Source organism: Lepisma saccharinum, chromosome 13 (assembly GCF_977018435.1).
Source record: "Lepisma saccharinum chromosome 13, izLepSacc3.1, whole genome shotgun sequence".
In the NCBI taxonomy this organism is placed as follows: domain Eukaryota; kingdom Metazoa; phylum Arthropoda; class Insecta; order Zygentoma; family Lepismatidae; genus Lepisma; species Lepisma saccharinum.
The window spans coordinates 47,311,377-47,335,730 of record NC_139241.1 but is presented as its reverse complement, the minus strand read 5'-3'; the positions used below and the strand labels follow the sequence as shown (position 1 = coordinate 47,335,730).

Here is a 24,354-nt window from a genome sequence, read left to right as displayed (position 1 = left end):
ACAAAGGATCACGAACAAAACAGTTGACTATGTGAAGCCTGCACCCTCCTGAAAGAAGAATCCTGGCTGTGCCACCGGGTTGAAATAAGAGCATATATTTCTAATTTCTTCATCAGAGATTCAGACCACTCTGATTTATACGACGCACGGTTTTAGAAGCGATATCGGGCGGAGCCACGCAGAGGGTGTGCGTGGTGACCAGCCAATGGCAGGAGTGCAACGTTGTACAGTTAGGAAACTGCGGCGCGCGAGTTAAACGCCGTGTTCTGTATTTTCTTTGCGCGCAAGAAGTTTTCATAAAACTCGTCACTTTAAGGTTCATCATAAGACGGGGCACGACATTTTGAACCTGACTGTCCAAGTCCCATGAATTTCCGTCGCCTACAGCCGGAGTTATCGTTTCTCGAAGAAACACGGGAAACAACATGTCTCTACACACACACACACACACACACAGAATGATCCTTTCGTTTTCCTTCCGTATTCCGTCTGTTGTTTTTTCGTTGCCACCGTGTTGACCCCGATGAGTTGTGTCTTGGCAAAGCTATGGGTGTCAAATTCGGCTGAATATGCACAATGACCTTTCATTGTCTCGTGTGTTCACAAACATTACGAGTCTGGGTCAGTTTTGAGTTTAGCTTCTTCATAACAAGGCCGGTGTACGATAATTAAACTCGTTACGGTATGAAGAACAGTTGCGAGAGGGTTCAATACAGCCCTTATTGATTGATTTATTTTCTTCGCTTTTTCTGCCACTTTTGGCTAATTTACGAAGATGGAGATCAGTGATGATATGATGAAATTGATGAATGGACACTCACAAATATCCATGCTCAGGTCTGGATTCGAACCCGGGACCACTGGCATCGTAGCGCGATGTCCAATACAGCCCTTATGCTCGATAGTTGTGCAATAGTGTGTGTGTTGCGTGAGTGTTATTTAATAATGTCGCGCCGGCGTCATTGTTGAGTGGTTAGCATATCGCTCTACGACGCCAGGAGTCCCGGGTTCGAATCCTGGCCTGGACATGGATGTTTATGAACGTCCCTTCATCGATTTCATTACATCATCACTCATTTCAATCTTCGCAATTAGCCAAAAGTGACAGAAAAGCAAATTAAAATAAAGCAAATCATATCAAATTAATAATGTCGCTCTCGAAACCTAGTACAGGCACCAAGGGTAAATACTCGTATTACGTTCACAAGACAGAAATTTTAGTTTTAAAGCTTATTCTTACTTCAAGGAATTGGCGTTCGCAAGACGTGCGTGCTGAAACAGTGTTTTCTCAGAGTCGAGAACTTACGGCTAAAGCGTGTGGTGTATTTGTGCATACTGCGTTGCGCATTATAAAACAGGGTAAAGTATCTACCACAAAACTCCTATTCAAATATCCTGGGAAACATGCCAGAAAACAGAAACGAGAGCGATGATGATGACCTTGCAGTTCCCCTACAATAAATACATACCTTCGAACTTCTTTCAGGTACGAGTTTCTCTTATATGCTGCAGTGATATGATATAATCCTGTGTAGAATTCTTCACTATATATTTCATTGTACTCAAATATCACGTGCATGCATTATAGCCATAAAAGCTGAATATTGGACACAGCGAATTATCATTGTTTCCCTTCCGCTAGCAGTTGGTTTGGCAACAGCGCGACAGCAATCGCTGCGTATTGGCTGAACTCATGTTCCTTCTAAAAGCGTACGCCGTTTTTTTTTTATAGTTTCGACAAACTACTGAACGGGCTATATAGCCTAAGTCGAAGACAAAAAAAATGGGAAGGCAGGGTTAAAGTTAATTCATTTTACAACGGTGGAGGAGGCTTGCTAACTATTGTGCGTCCGTCCCACTCTGGCATCATCTCGATATTTGTTTTCCACTGGGGGTAGAGAACTGAGCTACGCCACTGAATGTCACCCTCTTACCTCTTGCTAGGTTCTTGATGCTGTCAAATTATTTGATGGCGTACAAAGTGTACAATATAAATAGAATCGTTTTCTAAAAAATTGGGGAGGATAAAACGTACCCCAGTATCCCCCGTGGCGTGGCTGCCCCCATGCCAGCGTGTGTCGTGCTCGTGAGTCGTGATTGTTGCGTTTCGAGAAGGCTTATGTATATTTTCGTCCAAAATTGCGACAGGAAATACATTTATACAGGACAGAAAATACAATTATATTTTGACAAGAATTGAATCAATTCTAGTTCTAGTCCCGAAATTACAACTAGGAAACCGCACAGTGATTAGAAAAGTTTCTCCCATACTGAAAAGACGTGATCATTTAGCGTATCAGATCTCTCGTGCTTTACCTAGTTCAATATAACGCGTACAGATGGCAGCACTTGAGCCAGACGGAACCAAGTACTTCCCTGCATCGGAGGCTTTACTTCACCAAATGTCAGCGTCATAAAAACAGAGATACAGTTGGTCAATGAATTTCGGATGATTGATCCTCTGGAAACATACTAAAAAGAGACAGATCATTGTAATGTACCACCATTATGGAGAGAACACAGAAATCAATGAAGAACATACAGCATTTCTATGATAACTTGAAACGGGGGAAAATTGTATGTGTGGCCGGTTAGCTCAGTTGGTTAGAGCGTCGTGCTAATAACGCGAAGGTCATGGGTTCGATCCCCTTACTGGCCAATTTGTTTTTGCTTTTTTCGCAAATGCAATTCATATTTTGAAACTCAATTGTGTTTAAAACTTACATTTCTATTTTTTTATGTATTTACTGGTCACTTTTGCTCCTTGTACATCTCGTCAAACTTCCTTTAAGCATGTCGATGCTGTGACATTTTCAAGTTTTCGAAACGCGAATTACATGTTTAATAATTACTAATTTCAACGTTGCAACCAAATTCAAAGTATCTAGTCACAAGAAGCTGAGATGACCACATAAACAAAACAAAAAAAAAAAGACTATGCCACGATTTAGTGCATAATTTATGCACACACATTTTGACTGGAATATGTAGTTCAAAATGGTTCTGCCAACTTCAGACCAGCATGACCACATATTCGGAACGAACAAAAACTAATTCCTCCTACTTCCATTTTTGTTGTTACGCTCATTTCAGAATAGTGGGAACGTGCCGACACAGAAAAAATACCAATAAAAAATGTAATGGATGAGTTTTCATATTATTATACATCTCGAGATGGATATTTATCAAACGGTTACGCCACTAAACTATCCGCAATAGTGAATTTCAGACTGGTGTAGTAAATTCCATTTATATACATAGCCCTCCCTCCCCTCCCCCAACCATAAGGGGATTTCACTTGGTGCCCCCTTCAAATAATATCCATTTATCTTTAATTTGAAAGTTACATTAAAAATTAAAAACAGACAAATAAATTTCATTTTCAATAAAGAAAAGACTGGTGTTTTATATTAAGTAACACCGTAGAATATCTCAAAAAAATTTACATGTTATAGACAAAATAGCTATAAACGAAGCATATTTTTTTACCAGGTTCTTGCAACATAATATATGTTGTCTGAGCAATGAAGCATGGGAATTATTCTTTTCACTTTCAAGTATGTTCAGTTATCGTACACATATTTTCTTGTAACATATAGTTTATTTATTTTCAGGTAACTTTAATGGATTGCCAAACGTTTCGGAGGTAAATTTATCAGGAAACAAGTTTACAGGATTCCCTGATGGTTTAGGGCAAATGCAAAATCTAAAAGTGCTGAAACTTTCTCGTATGATCACATCCGAATTTACAGCGGAGCAAGAAAAGTTGAAAAATTTGACTCGACTAGAAGTTCTCGATCTAAGTCATTTGCCACTTTCCAAATTATCTGGTAATTCTTTGTCAAAGCTACATGGATTGCAACTCCTAAACCTAAGTTACTGCCACGTAAGATACTTAGAAGAAAATGTTTTTAAGAAGTTATCAAGCCTTAAAGTTCTTGATTTGTCGGGGAATCTTCTGCTAAACATTCGTCCGCAAACTTTCCATTTTATACAGCGTGGCGTAGTAGTTCATTTGTCGCGTAATGAAATTGTACAAGGGCAGAAACTTGAAGTCAGTAATTTGAAGTTGCTGGATTTAACAGGTAACAACTTGACGTCTCTTTCCGATATTGTAGCATCAGGACATATAGAATTCATGGATCTTTCTTTCAACAGAATAATAAACTGGACAATTGTACATCCCTTCATGCAGAAAAGTTATTCCATAGCGAATGTTAACTTATCACACAACTTGATCAATTATGTGAGTTCTACAATGGGAGAAGGACTCGATCAGTTACGAAGTGTTGATTTAGGAGGAAATCCTTTTGACTGCAAGAGTTGCGACCTTCTACAGTTTCAAGCATGGCTTTACCATAGGAAAACAAACCTTCTAAACATCGGAACCAATACAAATTTAAGTTGCGAGTTCCCATCTGCTATGAAAGGAGAACCTATTACAAATATACCTTTCGATGAGGAACTGTGTCTTAAAAAGTCACCCAACTATTTGCTATCTGCAGGCATTCCTGCAGCAATCCTATTCTTCATTGCATGTGTTACTATTATTTCAGGATACGTATACAGGTTTGAAATAACTTATATCCACCATTTGTTGAAAGCTAGACGCAGGCAAAAGAAGATGGACAATGACAATGGATGTTACGTTTATGATGCTTTTGTTGCTTACAGGTAAGCAAGCTTTTTTAATGATTTCAGTTTTAACAGGAGCGCAGAAAAAGTCAAGTTCAATGATCCGTGGTTACAAATTGTCCATTGCTATTTTTATTCACTCTTATTTATATCTTTTCTACTTGTGAGAGGCAATATATTGCACTTGTGATGTTACGGTTAACGGTAGTTAACGGTTTTCTTTCAATCATTCAACCTCACATTGCCTAGAATAAAGTGAAAAAATATGGTGATTGACAATTTGTGTACTTGACTATACACTACACAATTTGCAGAATTGTATAATTCTGGATGAATCTCTAACTAGGTTTTCTTTTCAATTTATAAATCAGGCAAGATATGATAAATTGAAAAATTGCGGAAAAATTCAATTCCGTGTTAGCATTATCAGCCATTTATTGCAGCAACATTAGTTTCGCTATATCATTCACGAAGATAATTTTTTTATCTAATTTATTGTTGACGGTTATTCAACCCACTCACTTTGAATGGTTTTCTCCTCTAATTTTATCAGATGATATGGATATTGAGATCAAAATTAATTTTCCTGGTGAACGAAAGAACATTTCAAGGGTGTTTATTGAATTTCATGTTATTTGTTTATTTTACGTAGTTGTTTAGTATTATTTTCACTTTACTGAATATTTATTTATATATTTATTTTGCTATTTTGCCTTACTTTTTGCCGCTTGTCCTCCTCCGTAGTCGAGCGGGTTAAGGCGTTCACTCGTCTTGAGATCGTTCGCTGCGGGACGGCGTAGGTTCGAATCCGGCTCTGGTCGGAATTTATTCGGCCTACGTATAGGGCCGGTGGCAACCCACCATCGTGAGGAAATTGGGACGCTCCGAGTGGGTGATCGTAATCCGGTCGAGACGACCTACTATAACGGCTGGGGATACGTCGGGCTGACCCCCCGACTATTCCAATACTGGTTGAAGATTTCCACGCTTAGAGGTGACGAAGGAAAGTGTGGGAGGGAGACCGGCAGTCGGTAGGTATGCCAAGGCCCTTCATGGGCTGTCGCGCAAAGGATTATTATTATTATTTTTGCCGCTTGCGGCTAATTGTAATTGTATATTTGCTTTGTCTATGATCTTGCAATGGGAACATATAAAGTAATCCTATAGCGCTACACCCAAAATTGGGCCCTGGCTTACCTACCGACTGCTGGCCTCCCTCCCACGCGGGCCACCAGGGGGACGTGGAGATCTGCAGCCAGACTAGGGGGACGGGTGGTCGGCACGACCAACCCCCAGCCGTTGTAGGACTTCGCGACCGGATTACGCTCACTCACTCGGAGCTCCCCAATTTCCTCACGATGAATGGGAACATATCCTATATATTATTTTTAATAAGAATGAATGAATTCAATATAATATATTAAGCAATTATCACTGAAGTATTTATGATATATTCAGTGCCGCTGATTGAAGATCTGGCCACACATTTCGGTGTTGGTTTCGGAACTCAAGTTGTTCGATTTTCGGATCCTGTTCCCGTCACGGGCCGGCCACGAACGATTTTCACGCGATATTTACTTTTAGAAATGTATTATGGCAGTACACAGTGCATATATATTTTTATTTTGTTCTCTTATGAGCCAATTATGCAATTGTTTTTGTTTTGGTTCAGTGGCGAGGACCAGGAGTGGGTACTGGGGGACCTGTTGAAAAATATGGAAAACGAAGAGGATAAATATCAGCTATGTTTGCACCAGAGAGATTTCCGTCTCGGATCTTTCATCATGGAAAATGCTGTTGAGTGCATCGACAAAAGCAGGAAGGTGATTCTTGTACTCAGCAAGAACTTTATTGATAGCGAGGTAAGTGCCTTAGTTAAGTACTAAAATGTAGTATAGTACACTCAACGGCGAAAGAAACAGTAGGCGAATTGTCCACCACCATTTTAATTTGGTCTGTATTACACATTGTGATGACTAGAGCCCGGATGTTCAGGCACTGGAAAGTATTCAAAATGGCAGTCAAAAAGGCAACGAAAAAATGGCAGTGTATGTCGAAAAAAAAGGCAGTCAAGTTTCAGAATGAGGCAGTGAAAATTTAAGAAGATGCATTAAAAATTGAAGAGAAGGACTTAAATTCTTCTTAAATCTTTAAAAATGTATTTACAAATAATAATTTGAATAACAAGGGTTATTGAAAAACGAAATCAAATAGAAGAAGAGAAATATGATTTTAAAAAATGCCTTGTCGAAATGACAAAAGAGGCAAAAATGTTTGAAAAAGGCAGCGTAAGGTGAAATAGGCAAAAAAGGTAACATAATGCTTTGTCGGAATGACAAAAGAGGCAAAAAAGGCAAAAATGTTTGAAAAAGGCAGCATAAGGTGAAATAGGCAAAAAAAAAGGCAACATAAAGTATTGATCAGAATGTTAAGAACCTTCCGATCAGTGTACTTTTGTGTTCAATTTTTCTACCAGCGTCGGAAACGAATAGGCATTTTTTTTTTTTTAGTGATGACAATGAACTGAAATAATGACGTCAATAAGCAAAGAACAATGCCTGCTTTGAACCAACATAGTTTCATTCCTTAAAACAACACAGGATGTAGAATAAAAAAGTAATTAAAATAGCGGTGGACAATTTGCTTACCATTATCTTTGCCGTTGACTGTACAACAGTACAGCAAACCGCAAAACTAATAGTAGGCAATTGTCCAACACCACATTGCCGGACCCTGTGGTTGAGTGGTTAGCACATCACGCTGCGACGCCAGGGATCCCGGGTTCGAATCCCGCTCGGGCATGGTTGTTTGTGACATCCCCATCTTCGCAAATTAGCCAAGAGGCACAAAACGCGAAGTAAAATAAAATCAATCAATCCAAACAATTGAAGATTTGAACCTTTGCTCAAGTAAAAGTACAGTGGAATGCAAATTGTCCGTGACTACTTTCATTAATTAATCAGTAACTAATGAGACTGATTTTATGTTGTCACACGTGTGTTGTGTAGTGTGGTTCATAATCTACAATCTAACAGCACCTCATGAACTTATGATGGGTATGCTGGGAGTTATGCTGCTCTTCCGTAAGGGAGGTGTAAGTGTGTCTGGAGCGGCGAGTAAAAAAAGACATTCTGAAACCTGCTTGCGGAAGTAAACATTTCTTGACTTCCATTCTTAGTGGACGACAAAACAAAGCGTTGTCACTATACGGTCCTCTTACGAAACGACAAATCGCAAGAAAATGCAGTAGTTCTTTTTACGATTTGATTTGATTTTTGATTTGAATTTAAAATTCTGGGAGCGTCAGCACTTAGGCTATTTTGCTCCCGTCACATTATACGGGGGCTAGCCCCTTACCATTACAAATGACAACTCTAACGTTGCATAACTAAGAAAATTAAAATGTTCTGACTTCTGTTAAAAGCTGAGGCTGTAAAGGGGCACTCAGCACACATAAGGACAAAAGAACAGGACAATACAAACAAAATTATACTGGCCATGGGGCCAGTCGCCAGAGCCTCGTTAGTCTTCAGTCCAGGGTGTACTAACGTGGAAGTGAGGTTGACATTTGGGTGTACTACGTGGAAGGTCACCCCTTACACCCCAGTTCTTTTTACGAATTCGAAAGATCGTATTATTTCGATAATGCGTATGTGTTGTTGAGGATATCATGGAGAGAATACTCGCTAAGTTGCCCAGCAATTCGAGGTAGTAAGACCAACACAACAGCCCATTGTTGATATCAGCTTCTCTTGATATCAGACCTTCAGGTCCCTTCCTCAAACTGATAATTTATTCTGCAAAACCCAGCCATTTTATTATTTATCCAAGAACTTGGTATCTCACAGTTGTGTTTAAAAATGATTTTTTTTTTTAAATTTTTTTTAAGGACCGTAGAGTAAATACAGGAAAGGCAGTTGAGCTCGGCTTTTACCGTTCTTTTTCAAAACACAAAACCAACAGCCAGCCAAACAGGGCGGCGCCAGTGGGGTGCGAAGGGGTGCTTCCACAACCCCTTCAGCACTCCTTTTGAAAATCTATTTTCAACCGAAAACTCTATTAACTTGCAATGTCATATTACGATCAAAAATATGTCATATTGAGCGTAGTGTCAGGTATTGAAATGAGACCGCTATCGTTGTATGCAACAAGCAACAAGCTATTGAGCCTAATTTGAAAGAGAAGTCGCATTTACTTTTCTGTACTGGGGCAGTCTCTACAATGATCAGCGGCTGTTGTCTTATTTTCATCAGCAATGCTGTTATAATATATATATATATATATATAAAGCTCTTTTCAGTTCTTACGGCGTGCGCTCTAGAAGCTGGCAGGGGAAGTGGGGAGCGGGGAACATGCCGCTGACCAACCAGAAAACAGACCACCTAGCGGTGGAGCCGAGAGTTACGCAGTCGCGGGAGGAAGCTGCAGCGTTAAGAGGGAGGTGGAGTTTGGCGAAGGGCGCCGTGGAAAGCGCTTCAATTTAACATGGGCTTTTTTGCATTTTGTTGAATATAACGTTTTAGGACAAAAATTTGCCGGAAAACACGCAGTGGATGTGAACTTAGTTTATGAAACTTTGAGTACATGACACATTTATGCAATTTCAGTTCGTTAAATGTGCACAAATTTCATTATTTTTTTTCAATTTCCCATAAGGAAATACGTAAATAAGCACAGAATGGTTTTAGGATTTGTGGGTAGCACCAACGAAAATGGCCATTATGATGCATACTAACGTAATGCTCAATCCTTTTATGACTAAGCTAGGGAGGGCTTTTCTTTCAAAAGTCACTTGCACAGCCCAAAATGATTGTTTAAAAATGTCATGTATTATCGACGGCGAAAGATAAGGCCGCTTCAGCCGAATTTCATTCATCATAGTTCGCCACTTGGCCACTAGATGTCTCTCTTCGAAAATTGCCCCAGGGGACGGGGAGGGCTAGTTCGCGCGGGTGTTTGAATCCTCTACACAGCTGGGTTCCGTCCCCTCGTCAGAAGGTCCCGTAGCTGTCACAGCTTGATTTATTGCCTCTTTCCCAGGCAAGAAACCAAGAAAGCAGGATAGGCCATGAGTTTGTGTATGTTTGAGTGTAGAGAAGCAGAGCATATTTACCGTGAATTGGAACCAGTGACAAGTAACTTTATCTCGATCCCTACCGCGAAGGACGTATTCAGGGGGGTCCAGGAGTCCCAACCTCCCCCCGAAAGACTTACCAAGTACAAAAATTAAATAATGAGAGCATAAAATAACTTCAATTAAGTAATGAAAATAAGGTTGTTGTCTAATCGCAATTTGTTTATTTCCGCAAAAATATTGGAAGCAATACGACTTTGAATGACAGTACCAAAGAAGATTTATGCAAGAATTATTACTACTTATAATAACATGCAAAATATTACCAGGAATTTTACTTTCGTCAACTGGATCTAACATCATTTTTTCATACTCAATAAATATTATATTCTTTATCTATTTGGCATTAATTTCCTTGCCAGGGCAGTTTCTATTTATTTACAAATTTTGCCGACCTTAACTACACGCAAGCTAGATAATGAATACGCGATGTTATACTGTATCACTGTTGTTATATCGCCTTCTTATCTATTAATGTAATAAAAATATATTAATTAATTTAATATAATTATACTTATTTTAATTTAACATTATTAATATTATTATTTTGAGACATTACGTTAGGACGCCCCTCCGAAATATATATTTCGATACGTGCCTGGTGTTCGATTTGAATAAAATGTAGAAAAGGCGGGGAGGGTGGTAGCGCTTCCTCTTTTTACATTTCGATAGTTTTACCTCACATGTAGTACTTTGTGAGTCAACGGTGCAGATACGAAATACATGTACACACACACACACACACATAATTGATGATTCGCAAAGGAACTTCGTTAAATTCCCATGCTTGTTCCGCTCACAAATCATATCCTCTCCAAATTACAATAGCCTACTATCGTTGTTGCTTACTTATATGTGTGTGTGTGTATGGTTCCTAGAACTTCACTATTTCCAAACATAAACTTGATGTGACTCTTACAAAACATTTGTTTTTGGAGTGGAAGGATCATGAAAAGGTCTACTGTTTCTTTGCAAATCTTCAATTAATCTAAAATTTAGTATATAAACATAATTATGGCTGACTTGCTAACTTGAGATTTAAAGACAAATGATTAATTTGAATTCTCCATAACAATAACAAAAGTGACATAAAATGTAGAAGGACAAGACTAGTGTTGCCCACGGGACGAGACGGGACAGGCTTTTAAAAATTCGAGACGAGACGAGATTGATCATGTGTCCCGAGACAAACGAATATTTTTGAGGCGAGACAGCATTTCCACGAGACGAGACAGGCTAAAGTCTCGTCTCGTCGGCAACACTAGACAAGACTTTTGGCTTGGTTGAGAATTACATTAGAGATGTACAGGTTAGGAAAGGGGAGGGAGAATTCCGTCTTCTTTCTTTTCAGCGCGAACCCTGCCTCCTACATTCTACATGTCCATTCAAAATGTCTTCTTAGTTTCAGATATTTTTGCCTCCCCTATAGCGTAATGGTAATGATGACCCTCGTAATGTCAAAAGGTCCCGAGTTTGGTACCTGGTGGACGCCCAATAGTTCAATCCCACTATAAATGTAGGTCCAGTCCCGATTAGCCTATCTATACATAAAGAAGTGCAGTGAGAGAGCTCACCTTTGCCAAATCAAAATTAGGAAACAAGAACTCATCTTCAGGGGTTCCATCACTTTTTCGCCCTTAGATGGCAGCTGCTGATAAGGGATGAGCATCCCCCCCCCCCAAAAAAAAATCTGCCTACGGGCCTGCTGTCCTGCATCGTGACCGTCCGGTCTAAGGCGTTATGCTTTGGGCTCTCCAGCTACGGGACGCGCGCAGGTTCGAGTCTCCTGGAAGAAGCGTAACAACTTTTCTCCTGATATTTCGGCCAGTCAAACTCGCGGCCCGCGGGCTAGCTAGCTAGCGAGCTAGCTCGATTAGCTCCCTTCATTCGTGGATGCGATTCTCATCTCGACATGACAGTAAAACTACTTGAATGATTCCTCCCCGTGACACAAGGGCTGATATTTTGAAGGAAGTGGAGGCCATTTTGCAAAGTTACAGTCTTCCGTTATATTAAAACTTTTTTAATAAAGTTATAATTTGTCCTTCTCAACTTCTCAGGAATACCAGGAATGGCAGGAATATTTGTCCACAGTAAAAATACTACGTGATGAATTTGGAAACAGGTTTCAAGACTTCAGAGGGTGCGAAGGGCAATATTCTTGTTCTGCTCTGCTCCCTTTTCTTTTGATGATGCGTGTGCAAGTCCTGCGTTCGAATGGAACTTATTGAATTGCAGTGCAACTCGTATTGAAAAATAAATGTCGCGAGGTGGGTTATCCTTGATTTTTCTCATATCTCCCATAGCAGTATCCTCGAATAAGCTATTTTGTTGTAGAAATTTTATTAATTTTGGTTGCACTTGCCTTGCTGAAAAGTTGTTTTCCATAATGAAGATTAATGAAACAGCCGAGCCGAATGATCAAGAATGACTGACAAAATATTTGTTGTCTGCATTAAGAGTTTCATGCTCACAAAAAACTTATTGCAGACTTTTGAGAAGCTTGTTAAAAAAACTGTCAAATCTGTGCGAAACGAAACTATAATTGCACACAGTTTCTTGCAAAAAAGTTTTGCACAATTGTAACCAATTTATACTCGAAATAACATGTAAAATACTATAACCATGAAAAAATATGGGGGGAGGTCTATATATAATTTACATATCGATGCTGCAATAACAATCACTGGAATCCGGCACCGTTGGGTCGAACCACTTAGTTCTGGACTTCAAGGTGTTGGGGTTCTAGATGTGTGACCCGGATAGTTTTGACATTATCGTTATGCGGCCCTACTCACGAGTTGAGTTGGTCTTTAGGACCTGTTGAGGAGATTGGGGTAACCTTCAACAACGGCTGGGGGTTCGTCGTGCTGACCACACTTCACCCTGTAACTGGTTGGTGTATTAGTGAGGCCGGCCCTTGTGAGTGAGTGAGTGAGTAGGCCCTTGCCTTCACGGGCTGTTGCGCCACGGGTTTACTTACATATATTGGCGTAAGGTGTGGGCTCACAGCGGCTCGACCTCTCCTCGAAATTCTGTCAATTTATTTTGACCAATTCACTGGGGATTTTTAAGAGTACTTTGTAACACGTATAGTGCTCATCTCGAAGATCATACTATCGTTACTTGGACTGAAATTTCAGTTTGAAACCAATCAATCGAATCCAGGCCTGGGCATGGGGGGGTGTTCTTTCATCAATTTCATATCATCACTCATTCCCTCCCATCTTCGCGAATAGTAAGAAGTGGCAGAAAGGCGAAGTAAAATAGACCAAACAGATCAACCTTGGCCCATTATATCTGCTGTGAACTCAACGATGAGAACTGCACGAAGGGACTTGGAAGATTATAAGAAAGGAAACTGTGGCCGAGCGCGCTCAGCAGTTGCCCGATGGTCTCACCATGGAAGGTTCCACGTTTCAGCCGTGGCATCAGCCTAGACATAGAGTGTTAGAGTGTAAAAGAGAGAGAGAGTGAGAGAGAGAGAGTGTGAGTGAGTGCGTGCGTGTCTTCATTCATCCTCCTCGTCGCTAATTGTCAAATGTGGCAGAAGCAGAAAATAAAATACAAATACAGACGTGTCAAACGTGTAATTTTCAACTACGAAAATGTATAATTAGAAACATATGCAGAGGATAAACACTGTATGAAATTAACAATATATTATTCACGCAAGATGGTATATTTCCTATGCTTTACATACATATAAAATTTAATACACTAAAGCATGCAAGAAATATCCATTTCTCATTGAAGCAGAGGAACTTAGTGCTAGCTGTCAACGACAGAGCTATTGCTTGTTATTTATTCAGTTTATTTTCTCTTTAGGAAAAAAGTTCCTGTACCTTCATAAGCATGGGAGTCCGGAAGGGAGGGCAAGAGGGGCCATGTCCCCCTACAGGAGAATGAATGTCCACATAATAATTATATATATCTTTCACAGATAATTTAATTTCCATCACAGTAATTTATGTTACTCATTATAATTGTGTTTAAGGAGCGTGATAATTTCAGACTGAAATAATGTTTTTTTGAGCGGGCATCACTATCATGGGGAAAATCTGCCTTCTTTGCCCCCCCCCCCCCCCCGCGCCCTGGAAAAGATCCTGCGGACGTCCATGTTCATAAGATAGTTTACTGTGGTGTAAAAAGGATTTTAAACTCGTCGCGATTAGCCAAAAGTTACGGGAAAGCGACGCTAAATAACAAAAATCAACTCAAATCAGTAACGAAGATTTATGTCGAGTTAACAGCTATTGAAAAATACTGTAAAATATATTCACTCATAATAGTAATGGAGAGGTGCGTATTATCAATTGAAAGAAATGGGGAGGTGGGGATTATAAGTTTCCAGGGCACGGATGTTCTTTGCGAGTAACAGAAAGCGACGAAAAATAATCAACCAATCAATCAACGTATCTACACTCTCGGTGGTGTTACATTTCAATTGTTCGGATTCCAGTAAACATTCCATCTTGACGTCATCCGTAAGACTGCCATTGTGACCGTAATACTTGTAGTTATTTCGGAGCAAGATGGACAGATATGATACGTGACTTATCCTGAGGGGTGCGAAAGCCAAAGCTAAAAACTAAACACAGTCCATAATTACCATAGCATCAGGTCTTACAAGATATATACATACAGGTGAGTCACTATTCTGTGACATCATCAGTAATAGGTCTTAATATTAAATAACACAAAAATCACGCAGCAAATTAAAGGTATTACGAATAACATTAAAAATATTTCTAGAATTGGAAAGAGCAATAAACATTTGTGCAACGAGAAAGGAAATTAACAACAATAAATATTAGTTCGAGGGGAAGCACATGTCATAATGATACAAAATGATAACATGTAGAAAGTTTCAAATACGTTTGAGCTGTTTTTAAGATGGGTAATACATAAAGTGTAAGTTCAATGTTTACCTATTCGTTTCCTTACATCATTGCTTCTACTGTAGTTGTACATTTTGTTCTATTGGTTTGTCTTTCGCCTCTTCTGATTATCCCTCGGTCATTCCACATATCCGAGACTTTTTGCTTTAAATTCGAAATAGTCTCGCTCCCGTCCATCTCGAATTATTATCAGCACTGTTCGTAGTAGTTAAAATAATAACTGTTACTATTTTTTGTGCTTATTACTATTAGATACAATCCCGGTCGGGCTTGGTTGTTTGTGAATGTCCATTCATCAATTTCATAATTTCATCACTCATCCCCATCTTTGCAAATTAGCCAAGAGGCACAAAACGCGAAGTAAAATAAACTAAATCAATCAATCACTATTAGATACAAATTTTGTATCAACACGAAACCCCCTACAAAAAAAAAAAGAAAATGGCGACTAGTATGCCTCTGCCTTGTTATCACTGCCACTGGTATGCTATACATTTACACAGCGTACTTTCAATTAGTTATTCTTACTTGATTCGTCGTTACTTTCAACTGATAATCTCTACCTCCTTCTTTACTCTCAATTTATAATCTCAACAGCACAAAGAGAAATTCTACATAATTATAGCAGCCACTGTAATCAACAAAATTTATTCAATCCAAATCTCATTTGTGAAGGTCCTGACTTTCCAAGCAAGGGCCAGCCAGCAGTGAATATTTTGCCAGTGGAGAAATCTTGAAACAAGCCGGAACCAGAATGAAATGAAACAGGTGGTGCCCTTTCGCAGCGGTCACGAAGGAGAGGGGGTGGTGAAGGCAGGGGGGACACTTGGTGGCAAGTCTTTCCACCATGGGGGGGAGGTCCTCTGCCCTCCGGCCTGTGCTCTTCCTCTAGTTTAGGACACAAGCGAGAAGAATTCGCGATTAAAATTACCACCTGAGCGCTAGTGTCGCTTCCAATATGGCCGCTCTAAGTAGGATAGATCTTTGTTTACATTCAGCAGTAGTACAAAAGAGCAGCGTGTTGTCATGACTGGTATGGTAGAAAACGTTTAAATTACGCATTATTTTTAAATATTGCGAATGCGATGTGAATTCCAGCTACTCTAACAAACGTGAAGCTGTACTGAGAACGAAGCATTTAATTATGATAAGCAAAAATAACACGGAAAATGCAGACGAAACTATGTATACGCACTGGTTGTCCAAAGCAGTGCTGTATCATCTGCACGTCATGTAACTGGGGTTCTCGGAAATTATTTGAAAATAAAGGAATTGAAATTGACCTGTACTTGAAAAGCTGGGACAGGAGAGAATTGCGAACATATCGTTGCAGTTCTTTCTAGAAAGAGAAAGGCTGGTTTAATAATAATATTCACGATTTCATGACCAGGCTATACTCACTGAAAAAGGACATCGTACTGAATGAAACAATAACATTAGCATATCCACTTTTTTTCTGGTTACATTTGACATTAATTCATTCTCAAACTATTTTCATCTTCCCTCTTAATCGACTTGCACCTGTTCCAAATTTCATACATGGACGCATTGGTTAAGACGCTTCATGATTTTTCGAAAAAAAAAAAGCTTTATTTATAAAGTACAATTTAAAACTTTACTTTCATGGAAATATATATTTATCTCTCGATAAATAAAGTAAGCAGACTCGTGCATTCTTCGTAATTTCCTTGCCGAATTACAGTGTTATATCCCCCATACCAATCTTCTGTCAATTACGTTTTCCCTGATTTATTAACAAATTTCATTTTGTTGATTCCACGGGGTGGAAACACATGAAAACTTTTAATTTGTTCTGACCCATAAAACTATTTAGAGCAAAAGAAACAAAAAAAAACCTTAACAGTAGACCTTACTTTCACGCATATTCACCATGCTTTAAACGACTTCAACACAACGTATCCTACTTAGAGTACTTCCTGAAAATCCCGGCAGATGGCATATCGGTTAATTTTAATCGCGAATTGCTAAAGTTCCCTGATATGTCGCTAGGTGTGTCTGTATCGCGCCAGGGCAGGAAAACTCTTTTCATGCCAACCTCCAGGCCACTCTTAACTTCGTTCTGCACGTTGCTGTGTTGCTAATTCACCGCGTTGCTGATGGTATTTTGCCCCAGTGTTGATTCCTGTTTGTTACGAGCGGAATGTAGGAATAACATACGTGGGAGTAATTGTTGTCGCGTCGTGTACTGCCTAACTGCATTGTTTCTTCGATAAACGTGTATGTGGCAAGTGATGTGACGTTTATTTGTACTCTCGTTGTTCCACTGGGAGCTTTGTGTTTATCAACGCAGTAAGTATCGTACGATGCCGAACAGGAAGGACTTAGTTCGTAGCCAAGGCTAGAAAATAATCAGTAGGGTTCATGAATATTTTCAAAAGGAAGCAGAAAACAGTGGTCCCTTGGTAAGTGTGCACAAAGTGCAACAGAGAGTGTCGGAAGCTTGTGGAGTGAGTAAGCGAACTGTGCATGGTGTTGTTAGGGAAGGCAAAGACAGTCTTGAGGCGTCGGATTCCACATAATTTGAATCACCGCGCGAACGAATCAAAAGGAACAGTATCACAAAGGCAATCGACGGTTGCGATAAAGATATAATAAGAAGAATTATCCTCGGGTATTATGTAAAGGGTGAATATCCAACACTGAACATGTTTTCGTTGATTTGCATATATTAATAAGCTTTCAGTGGGGAGTTTCGTCATTGTGGAGGATACTGGGGTTCAAGTACAAAAAGAACAACGACGGTAGACGATTTCTGATGGAGAGAGCCGATATAGTTACAGCCAGAGTAACGTTTTTGCGAAAAATGCATCTTCTAAAAAATAAGGCACCTTTGCCCTATAGGTATTTCATTTAGATGAAACGTACATACATCAGAATTACGCTCCAACGAAAATCTGGCAAAATAAAGAGGGTGCAGGGGGTTTAAAAGTGCCCGTGGGTAAAGGTGGGCGCATTATTGTTTGTCACGTCGGTTCCAGTCACACTGGTTTTCTACAGAAATGTAAATTAGTTTTCAGTGGTTTTTGCAGTTTTTAGATACGCTTGACGAAAGGAACATCAAAGACGCAGTGATTGTAATGGACAATGCTAGCTACCATTCGGTACAGTTGGAAATAATTCCTACAACGTATACACTTGATATCATACACTTATCGGTATTCTACTGACCACAAGATGGGGATAATACGCATTCTGAGGCCATACACAAACAATGGGACGTCTGTATTTCATGGTTCTTTCGATTTCAACTCCCCTTTCCCGCTACTCTGACATGGCAACGCTGCAGTCTCTCTCTCTAACCGGCCTGTCTCGTTGCGCTGGATAGGTCGTTTCCCCGCTCTCCACTTCCCCTGCTAGCTTCTAGAGCGCACGCCGTAACAACTGAAAAGAGCTTATAAGAATTGTTTCTTATTTTGTAAGACAATACATGTCATTGGCCTGCCTTGAACAAACTTTGTTCGTATCAAATTACAAAACATGTAGTTGTTGTCGTAAAAGCAAGCAAAAATGAAACAAGTCATTTGTATTTTTCAGTTTCAATTGCATATATTCATAGAAGCCAACTTGATGTTGTTTTGGTATTTGATGTAATGCATGCTTCGATGTTCCATGTTCTCTTTATTTTCAACATAGCACCAACGACTTCCGTGGCGGAGTGGAGCCAAGGGTCCAAGATTTTAACACCAGCCTGATCATGGGTGTTCTCTATGAGTGTACCTTCATTAATTTCACCATGTCATCACCTCAACTATATCATTGCGATCAAGGTATTCCGGGTTCGATACCCGGTGGAAGCATATAGTGGTTCGGATTTCACTTTAAACTGTAGGTTCAGTCCTGATTACCCTATCTGTGCATAAAGTAGACTTAAAACAAAAAAACTCAAACTCGTCTTCGCGGTTGTCAAAATGACAGAAAACCGAAGTAAAATAAACCAAATCAATCAATCAACATTGCACCCCTAGATTATTTAATCCTGCCGCATCCTCTCGTCTAGACATTGCCAACCAGGTTAGTCAATTTTGAGGAAGGGGTGTTGGTATCGTTTCGGATGTCAAAGACTGATAAAATTGTTCACGGTGAACCATCAGTGGATTTTTATGGTGTACTGTAACTTTTCTTTCCAGTGGTGTCGATGGGAGGTTCGCATGGTGAACCACCGCCTGTTCGAGTACAGGGAGAACTTCGTGGTGCTGATAGAGCTGGAACGCTTGGACAAGGCATCCCTACCCTTGCACCTCCGCTGCCTCATGGATACCATCACCTACCTCGAATGGTTCTCAGAGCAAGAGCACCACCCTGTCTTCTGGCGGAGACTCAAAGACGCCCTCGGACCCAGTCTCAGGGAGAGACTGGACAGTCGCATTGAAGAAGAAGAAGACGATGATGATGACGACGAACCACTCTTGGCTTCATAACGATCACACAAGGCCGTGTCCGGATCCTCGAGCGCACTGTCCGAGCCGTCCGAATTTAGATGCGTCTTTGACGAGCAGCTAGCAACAGCTTTAGTAACTTGGAAGATACGCTAACAGCACCAAACCTGGCCTGCCTAACCTATCCACGTAGGCCACATTGCAACTTTCACTTTGTTCAGGTTCACTGCATAGAACCATAATAGAACACATAAAACTCAGTGCTAGTTCAAAATTTTATGGATAACACTGTATTTAGAAATAATGTAAAGGAAGAGATCACATGCCACATTTTCAATTCAAGAATTATACAGGTGGAAAGCATTATAATGTTTGTTTCGTGTTTTCATACTGTGCGCCTGCGGCTCAGAGCGCCATGGGCGACGTTTGAACTGACACCTGGCGGGTAAAAATGGAAACTGTAGTGAAAGGCAGCATAGGACTCCATTAGCGGTGACGTCACAGCAGACGACAATCCAGGATTTGAGTCTACACAACGAGAAAAAGTGTTTTCTTCCTATTTCAATCAATGCTATTTTCCCTTAATTATTGTGACAGCAGTAAAATTATGATGCGTATCGTGCATCAGTGTAAAGATGAGATTTCGAAAAATACGACTATATATCACACATACCGTACAGACAGAGAATAAGGTAAAGAATAACCGGAGTAAGAAAATCGTGCATTTTCATAATTCCACTTCCGAACACAGCCGAAGCCAACCCGAAGCTCACCCGATCTCAAGTCGGTCACGCTGCCGCTATCGATGATGGGAGACCAGCAGCCTCAGGTGATTGAACCGACGGCGCCCATTGGCTGAGATTTTTTGGAGCATTCGCTTTACTCGATGTCTTACTCCATTTATTCTATATATTCTCATCTGTAAGGTATATGTTATATATAGACGTATTCTCCGAAATATCATCTTTACATTGATGTACGATGCACTTCACAGTTTTCTTTCGTAACTGCTGTTACGATTCTTAAAGTTACCCGTTGCAATGAGAAACTCAATGTATTTGAATATGAAAAAAAGCACGTGTTTATTTGTTTAGACTCAGTCCCAGCGCGTCATCTGCTGTGACGTCACACTAACGGAGTCCATTTCGAACGTTTCGACGGCACAGGAAAGTGACCTTGGTGGTTGTTTTCTAAAATCATGGAGGGTCTCCCCGAATGGCGTAGCTATGGCCCTATCTTCTTGTAATCAAGGGGTCCCGGGTTGAAACTTCCCCAGACGCTACGTTGCACAGTAGATTCCACTTTAGACTATACGTTCAGACCTGGTTAGCCTATCTGAGCAGATAGCCTGAAAAACCACGTAATATGAACTAAAAGAAATCAAATCAATCCGAAAAATCCATATTCAGAGGCGCAAGGAGTCATTTCATAGTTCATGCAGCACTCTTCATACTACTTGAAGAAGCAAAGTGCATTGCAAATTAACTTATTTCTGATATACGTTCAATAATCGTTGGCCTGCTCATTTCAGAAGTAGACGCTAATGTAAGTTCAAGCTCTGAGGTATTGAAAAATCTTTATCTACATTTGGTTCAACTCTAAAAGATAACAGGATACTTATGCTCTGTGGCTTCAATACATTAGGATGCTCGAAATTCTTCGGAATTACATCTGACTTCAGTGAGAAACTGTTTCGGTACAGTAAGTCAAGTTTGTGTTTTTCTAGAAATAATACATACAGAGGTGAATTACTAAAAATAAACCAGACAGTAAAAACAAACTAAACTATTGTTAGTGTGCGAAACTCGATTTGTAGAAAAACATGAACATGTCTTCAACCTTGTCAATTAAGTGGAGCTGTCCGAGTTAACCATCCCAAACAAGTGATCTTCTAGCCGTAGTTGAAGAGGGGACTTTCTTAATTGTACTCTTTATCAGATAAAAGTTTTACAGTTTCACTCTACAGTTGTCAATGTATTTACAGCCCTCATAACAATTTAGCCTCTGCTCTTTCTTAGCCAAGAGACGTCACAGAACTACTTCAGAAACTTCAGGAGATTTCACATGAAGAGATCAACCAAATATTTAAAACTGCTTCTTGAAAGTGTCAACAGACATTCAATTCTGAAATTAAGATTTAAAAAGAAAAAAACGAGATAACTTTCCTCGTACTAGTATAGAGGGGGGACGTGCCATTGGCCTTGGTGGATGGAGACCCATGGCTGGATCACCCCAATTTCATTTTTGGATACGTCCCTGTCTATCATCGTGTTGGTATCACTAGCCGCTGTAATTTATGGTTTCAATTTACCCGTAGTGACAGATGTAATGACATGTAATTTCTATTGTATTAATCAAACACAGTGTACGCCTTCTGTAATTGGAGGTTCAATCCTCTGTAGAAGTGCAAAGCATAAATAAATAAATGTATAATTGAGGTATGATTGTTATCTGTTAAATTGTACTCGTATCATGGTGTAGCTATAATACATATCTATCAGATGTGGAAGCTAGCATTACAAAGGGAAATATGCATGACATTCATATCTCTTAAAGCTATCGTATCAATTCATAAGATTGTATTTTATTTCCATCACGTATCATTCTAAAGAATGATGGGAATTGCTGGGTAATATAGCTTATTCATCATTCATCCTCGATGATGAGAGCATTCGTCATTAACATGACGAGTTAACGCTTGACAATGCGAAAGGTACAAATACGATTTAGGAACTTAACAACTAGAAAAGACAATGGTCACTCATTGGGTTTTATGAACCTTTGAACCTGAATCATGGCTGGGTGTTAGGATAGTTACCTGTCTATCTGACGAATGAAGATAATTACGATGAATGAAAATATACTAAGTCCTCTGTTGGCTTCTCTATAGGTTGACCAGCGCGTCGTCTCACTTTTGCTCCACTACTCTCCTAACCTCTTCTCTCTCCTCAATCCCAAACCCAAGTCAGCCACCTCTCAGCTTGTCTCACCTCTATATTCCCCAGTCCATGGAGCTCTTCCTCCATGCCGAATCGTGTTTTTAATTGCCACTATGCAAACCGCTGACTCCATAAGCAGAAGAAACTACCTGTTTCCTGAATAGCTCAGGAGGTTTGCATAGCACAACACTGTGCATTGTTTACATGCCTCAGAGGTTGAGACAACCGAGAAAAACAAGTGAATGCCCTGGTCAACGTGAAGGATTCAGAGAGGCTTTTAAAATAAAATACAATCTTATGGATTGATACGCTATCATTTTCAGACGTCTTGGTACCCACAAGACAAGGACGTATTTAGGGGGGTCCAGGGGGTCTGGATCCCCCTGAAAGATTTACTAAGTACATAAATTAAATATTGAAATTATAAAATAAATAACGTTAAATAATGAAAATAGACTTCTTGTACTCCAGGGTTATTTATTTTCTCCAAACTTTGAAGGCAAGGATTATATTGGGATCATACGTCTTTGAATGACAGCACCAAAGAAAAAATGTATGCAAGATTTATTGCTACCTGCAAAACAGGCAACAAAAGGTTGTACTTTCCGGAACCTCTTCTTTTTATCAAGCTGTATCCTCTGGTGTACCTCAAGGCAGTGTTCTTGGACCACTTCTCTTCATCCTTAGGGTTACCAGACGTCCGGATTTTCCCGGAGATGTCCTACATTTTAACCTTATGTCCGGCGTCCGGGAGGAATTTAAAAAATATCATAAATGTCCTACATTTTGAGCGTCACATAATATTAATTAGGAAAATACGTAACAGAAAAAAAATCATGCAAATTACAAGTCTATGGACTGCGCTTTCAAACTCAATAGTGAAATTTATTTTGATTCAGTCATTGCACAAAAAGAATAAAGTTTGTCCTGCTATTAAACAAACGGGAAAACGGAAGCAATTGATGAACGAAGTCTTGGGACCACTTTCTGATAACGTCACTGTTCAATGTCTGAGCGAATTTCTTGCCTTAGGGTTTATACTGATGGAACAAGGTGTTGCCCATTCTTATTAAATATTCAATATAATTTGATTGTAAAGCAGGGGTATAGAGAACAAAGTTATTCAGAGTGTCTGCCAATCAAGAAAGTCATCGAAGTCAAGAAAAAGAAAATATATATCAACAAGTAGGTCAAGAAGTCAGTAAAAAGGCAATACATTATTCTTGTGGTCAAGAATATTTGCTATTGATTGGTTGATTTAGTTTATTTTACTTCACTTTTTTCTGTCCCATTGGCTAATCGCGAAGATGAGGATGAATGATGATAAGATAAGATGGATGAATGATGGTAAGATAAGATGGATGAATGGATAGTCATAAACATATAAGGACAACCGATACAAACCCCACATAAGATTATACTGGCTGTGAGTCCAGACGCTAAAGCCTCGCTTGTCTGCCAAACACAGTTCAGGATGCATTAATACGAAATAGCAGATCTAATTCTCTTCTTAAATCAGCTTCAGTTTTCATCTAAACTGCCCCTTTGGTTGGGATTTCATTAAATAAATATTTATTTTCTTAATTACTAGTTTCTAACTTTACCTAAGTAGTATCTAGAAAAGTCCAGAAAAAGTCAAGATTTCTGGATGTATTATTTTGGTATACACCCTGTTATTAAACTAAAAACTACCCAAGATGAAACCATTTTAAATTACAGTAATTGCTGAATATTTGTTTGCCATTACAGGTCATAATTCAAATGTTGAGAGAGTACTTTCATTACCATCAGCACAACAGACTCAGGAGAGAAATTATTTTTTCATAAAGTCTGTAAAATGTTTGGTACTGGTCCCTATAATTTCAACTAACATAATTATAGTTTGACTACACCTGAAATTTTGATAAAAATTGTCTCCTCTGAGAAGTACAACTTAAATCATGTAGTAAGAGATGCATTGATTATATGATTGCGAGTTTTGAAATTTTACATTAAAAAAATCATTGAGAACTCATTTTTGAAAAACGGAAAAGTGTCATTCTTCAACTACTTTTTAACGTGTTCTATAGAAATATGTATTTATTGAGAATGTGTTGCGTCCTACATTTTGACTTAATGTCCTACATTTTGGGACAGTCTGTCCTACATTTCCCTTACAGCGATCTGGTAACCCTATTCATCCTCTACCTTGATGACCTTCCAGAATATCTTTCTGACATGTAAAAGCCTTCTTTTGTTCGCCGATGATTGCAAAATGTAGAGTAAAATATCAAATATAAATGATATGGTACTTCTACAAAAGAACTTACATTCCTTAATGAAGTGGTGTGAAATATGGAACTTGAAAC

At 39.4% G+C, this 24,354-nt stretch overlaps 1 protein-coding gene and 1 non-coding gene across 4 annotated transcripts in view; both read left to right on the top strand.

Moving 5' to 3' along the window:
• LOC145997257 (toll-like receptor 2 type-2) overlaps positions 1 to 21,572 on the top strand; it is a 63,904-nt gene extending 42,332 nt beyond the window's left edge. The window contains exons 4-7 of one of the 3 annotated variants that reach the window (XM_083134110.1): positions 3,615 to 3,830; positions 4,557 to 4,674; positions 6,308 to 6,497; positions 18,819 to 21,572. In XM_083134110.1, the coding sequence (XP_082990236.1) occupies positions 3,615 to 3,830; positions 4,557 to 4,674; positions 6,308 to 6,497; positions 18,819 to 19,109 (815 nt within the window). In that variant the 3' untranslated portion in view covers positions 19,110 to 21,572. Of the gene's footprint in view, positions 1 to 3,614; positions 4,675 to 6,307; positions 6,498 to 18,818 lie in introns of all 3 variants that reach the window. The other 2 variants (XM_083134111.1, XM_083134108.1) reach the window with 2 other exon arrangements.
• On the top strand, positions 2,586 to 2,659 carry TRNAI-AAU (transfer RNA isoleucine (anticodon AAU)). The gene has a single exon. It is a non-coding gene; the product is annotated as a tRNA-Ile (tRNA).
• Positions 21,573 to 24,354: the final 2,782 nt, after the last annotated feature.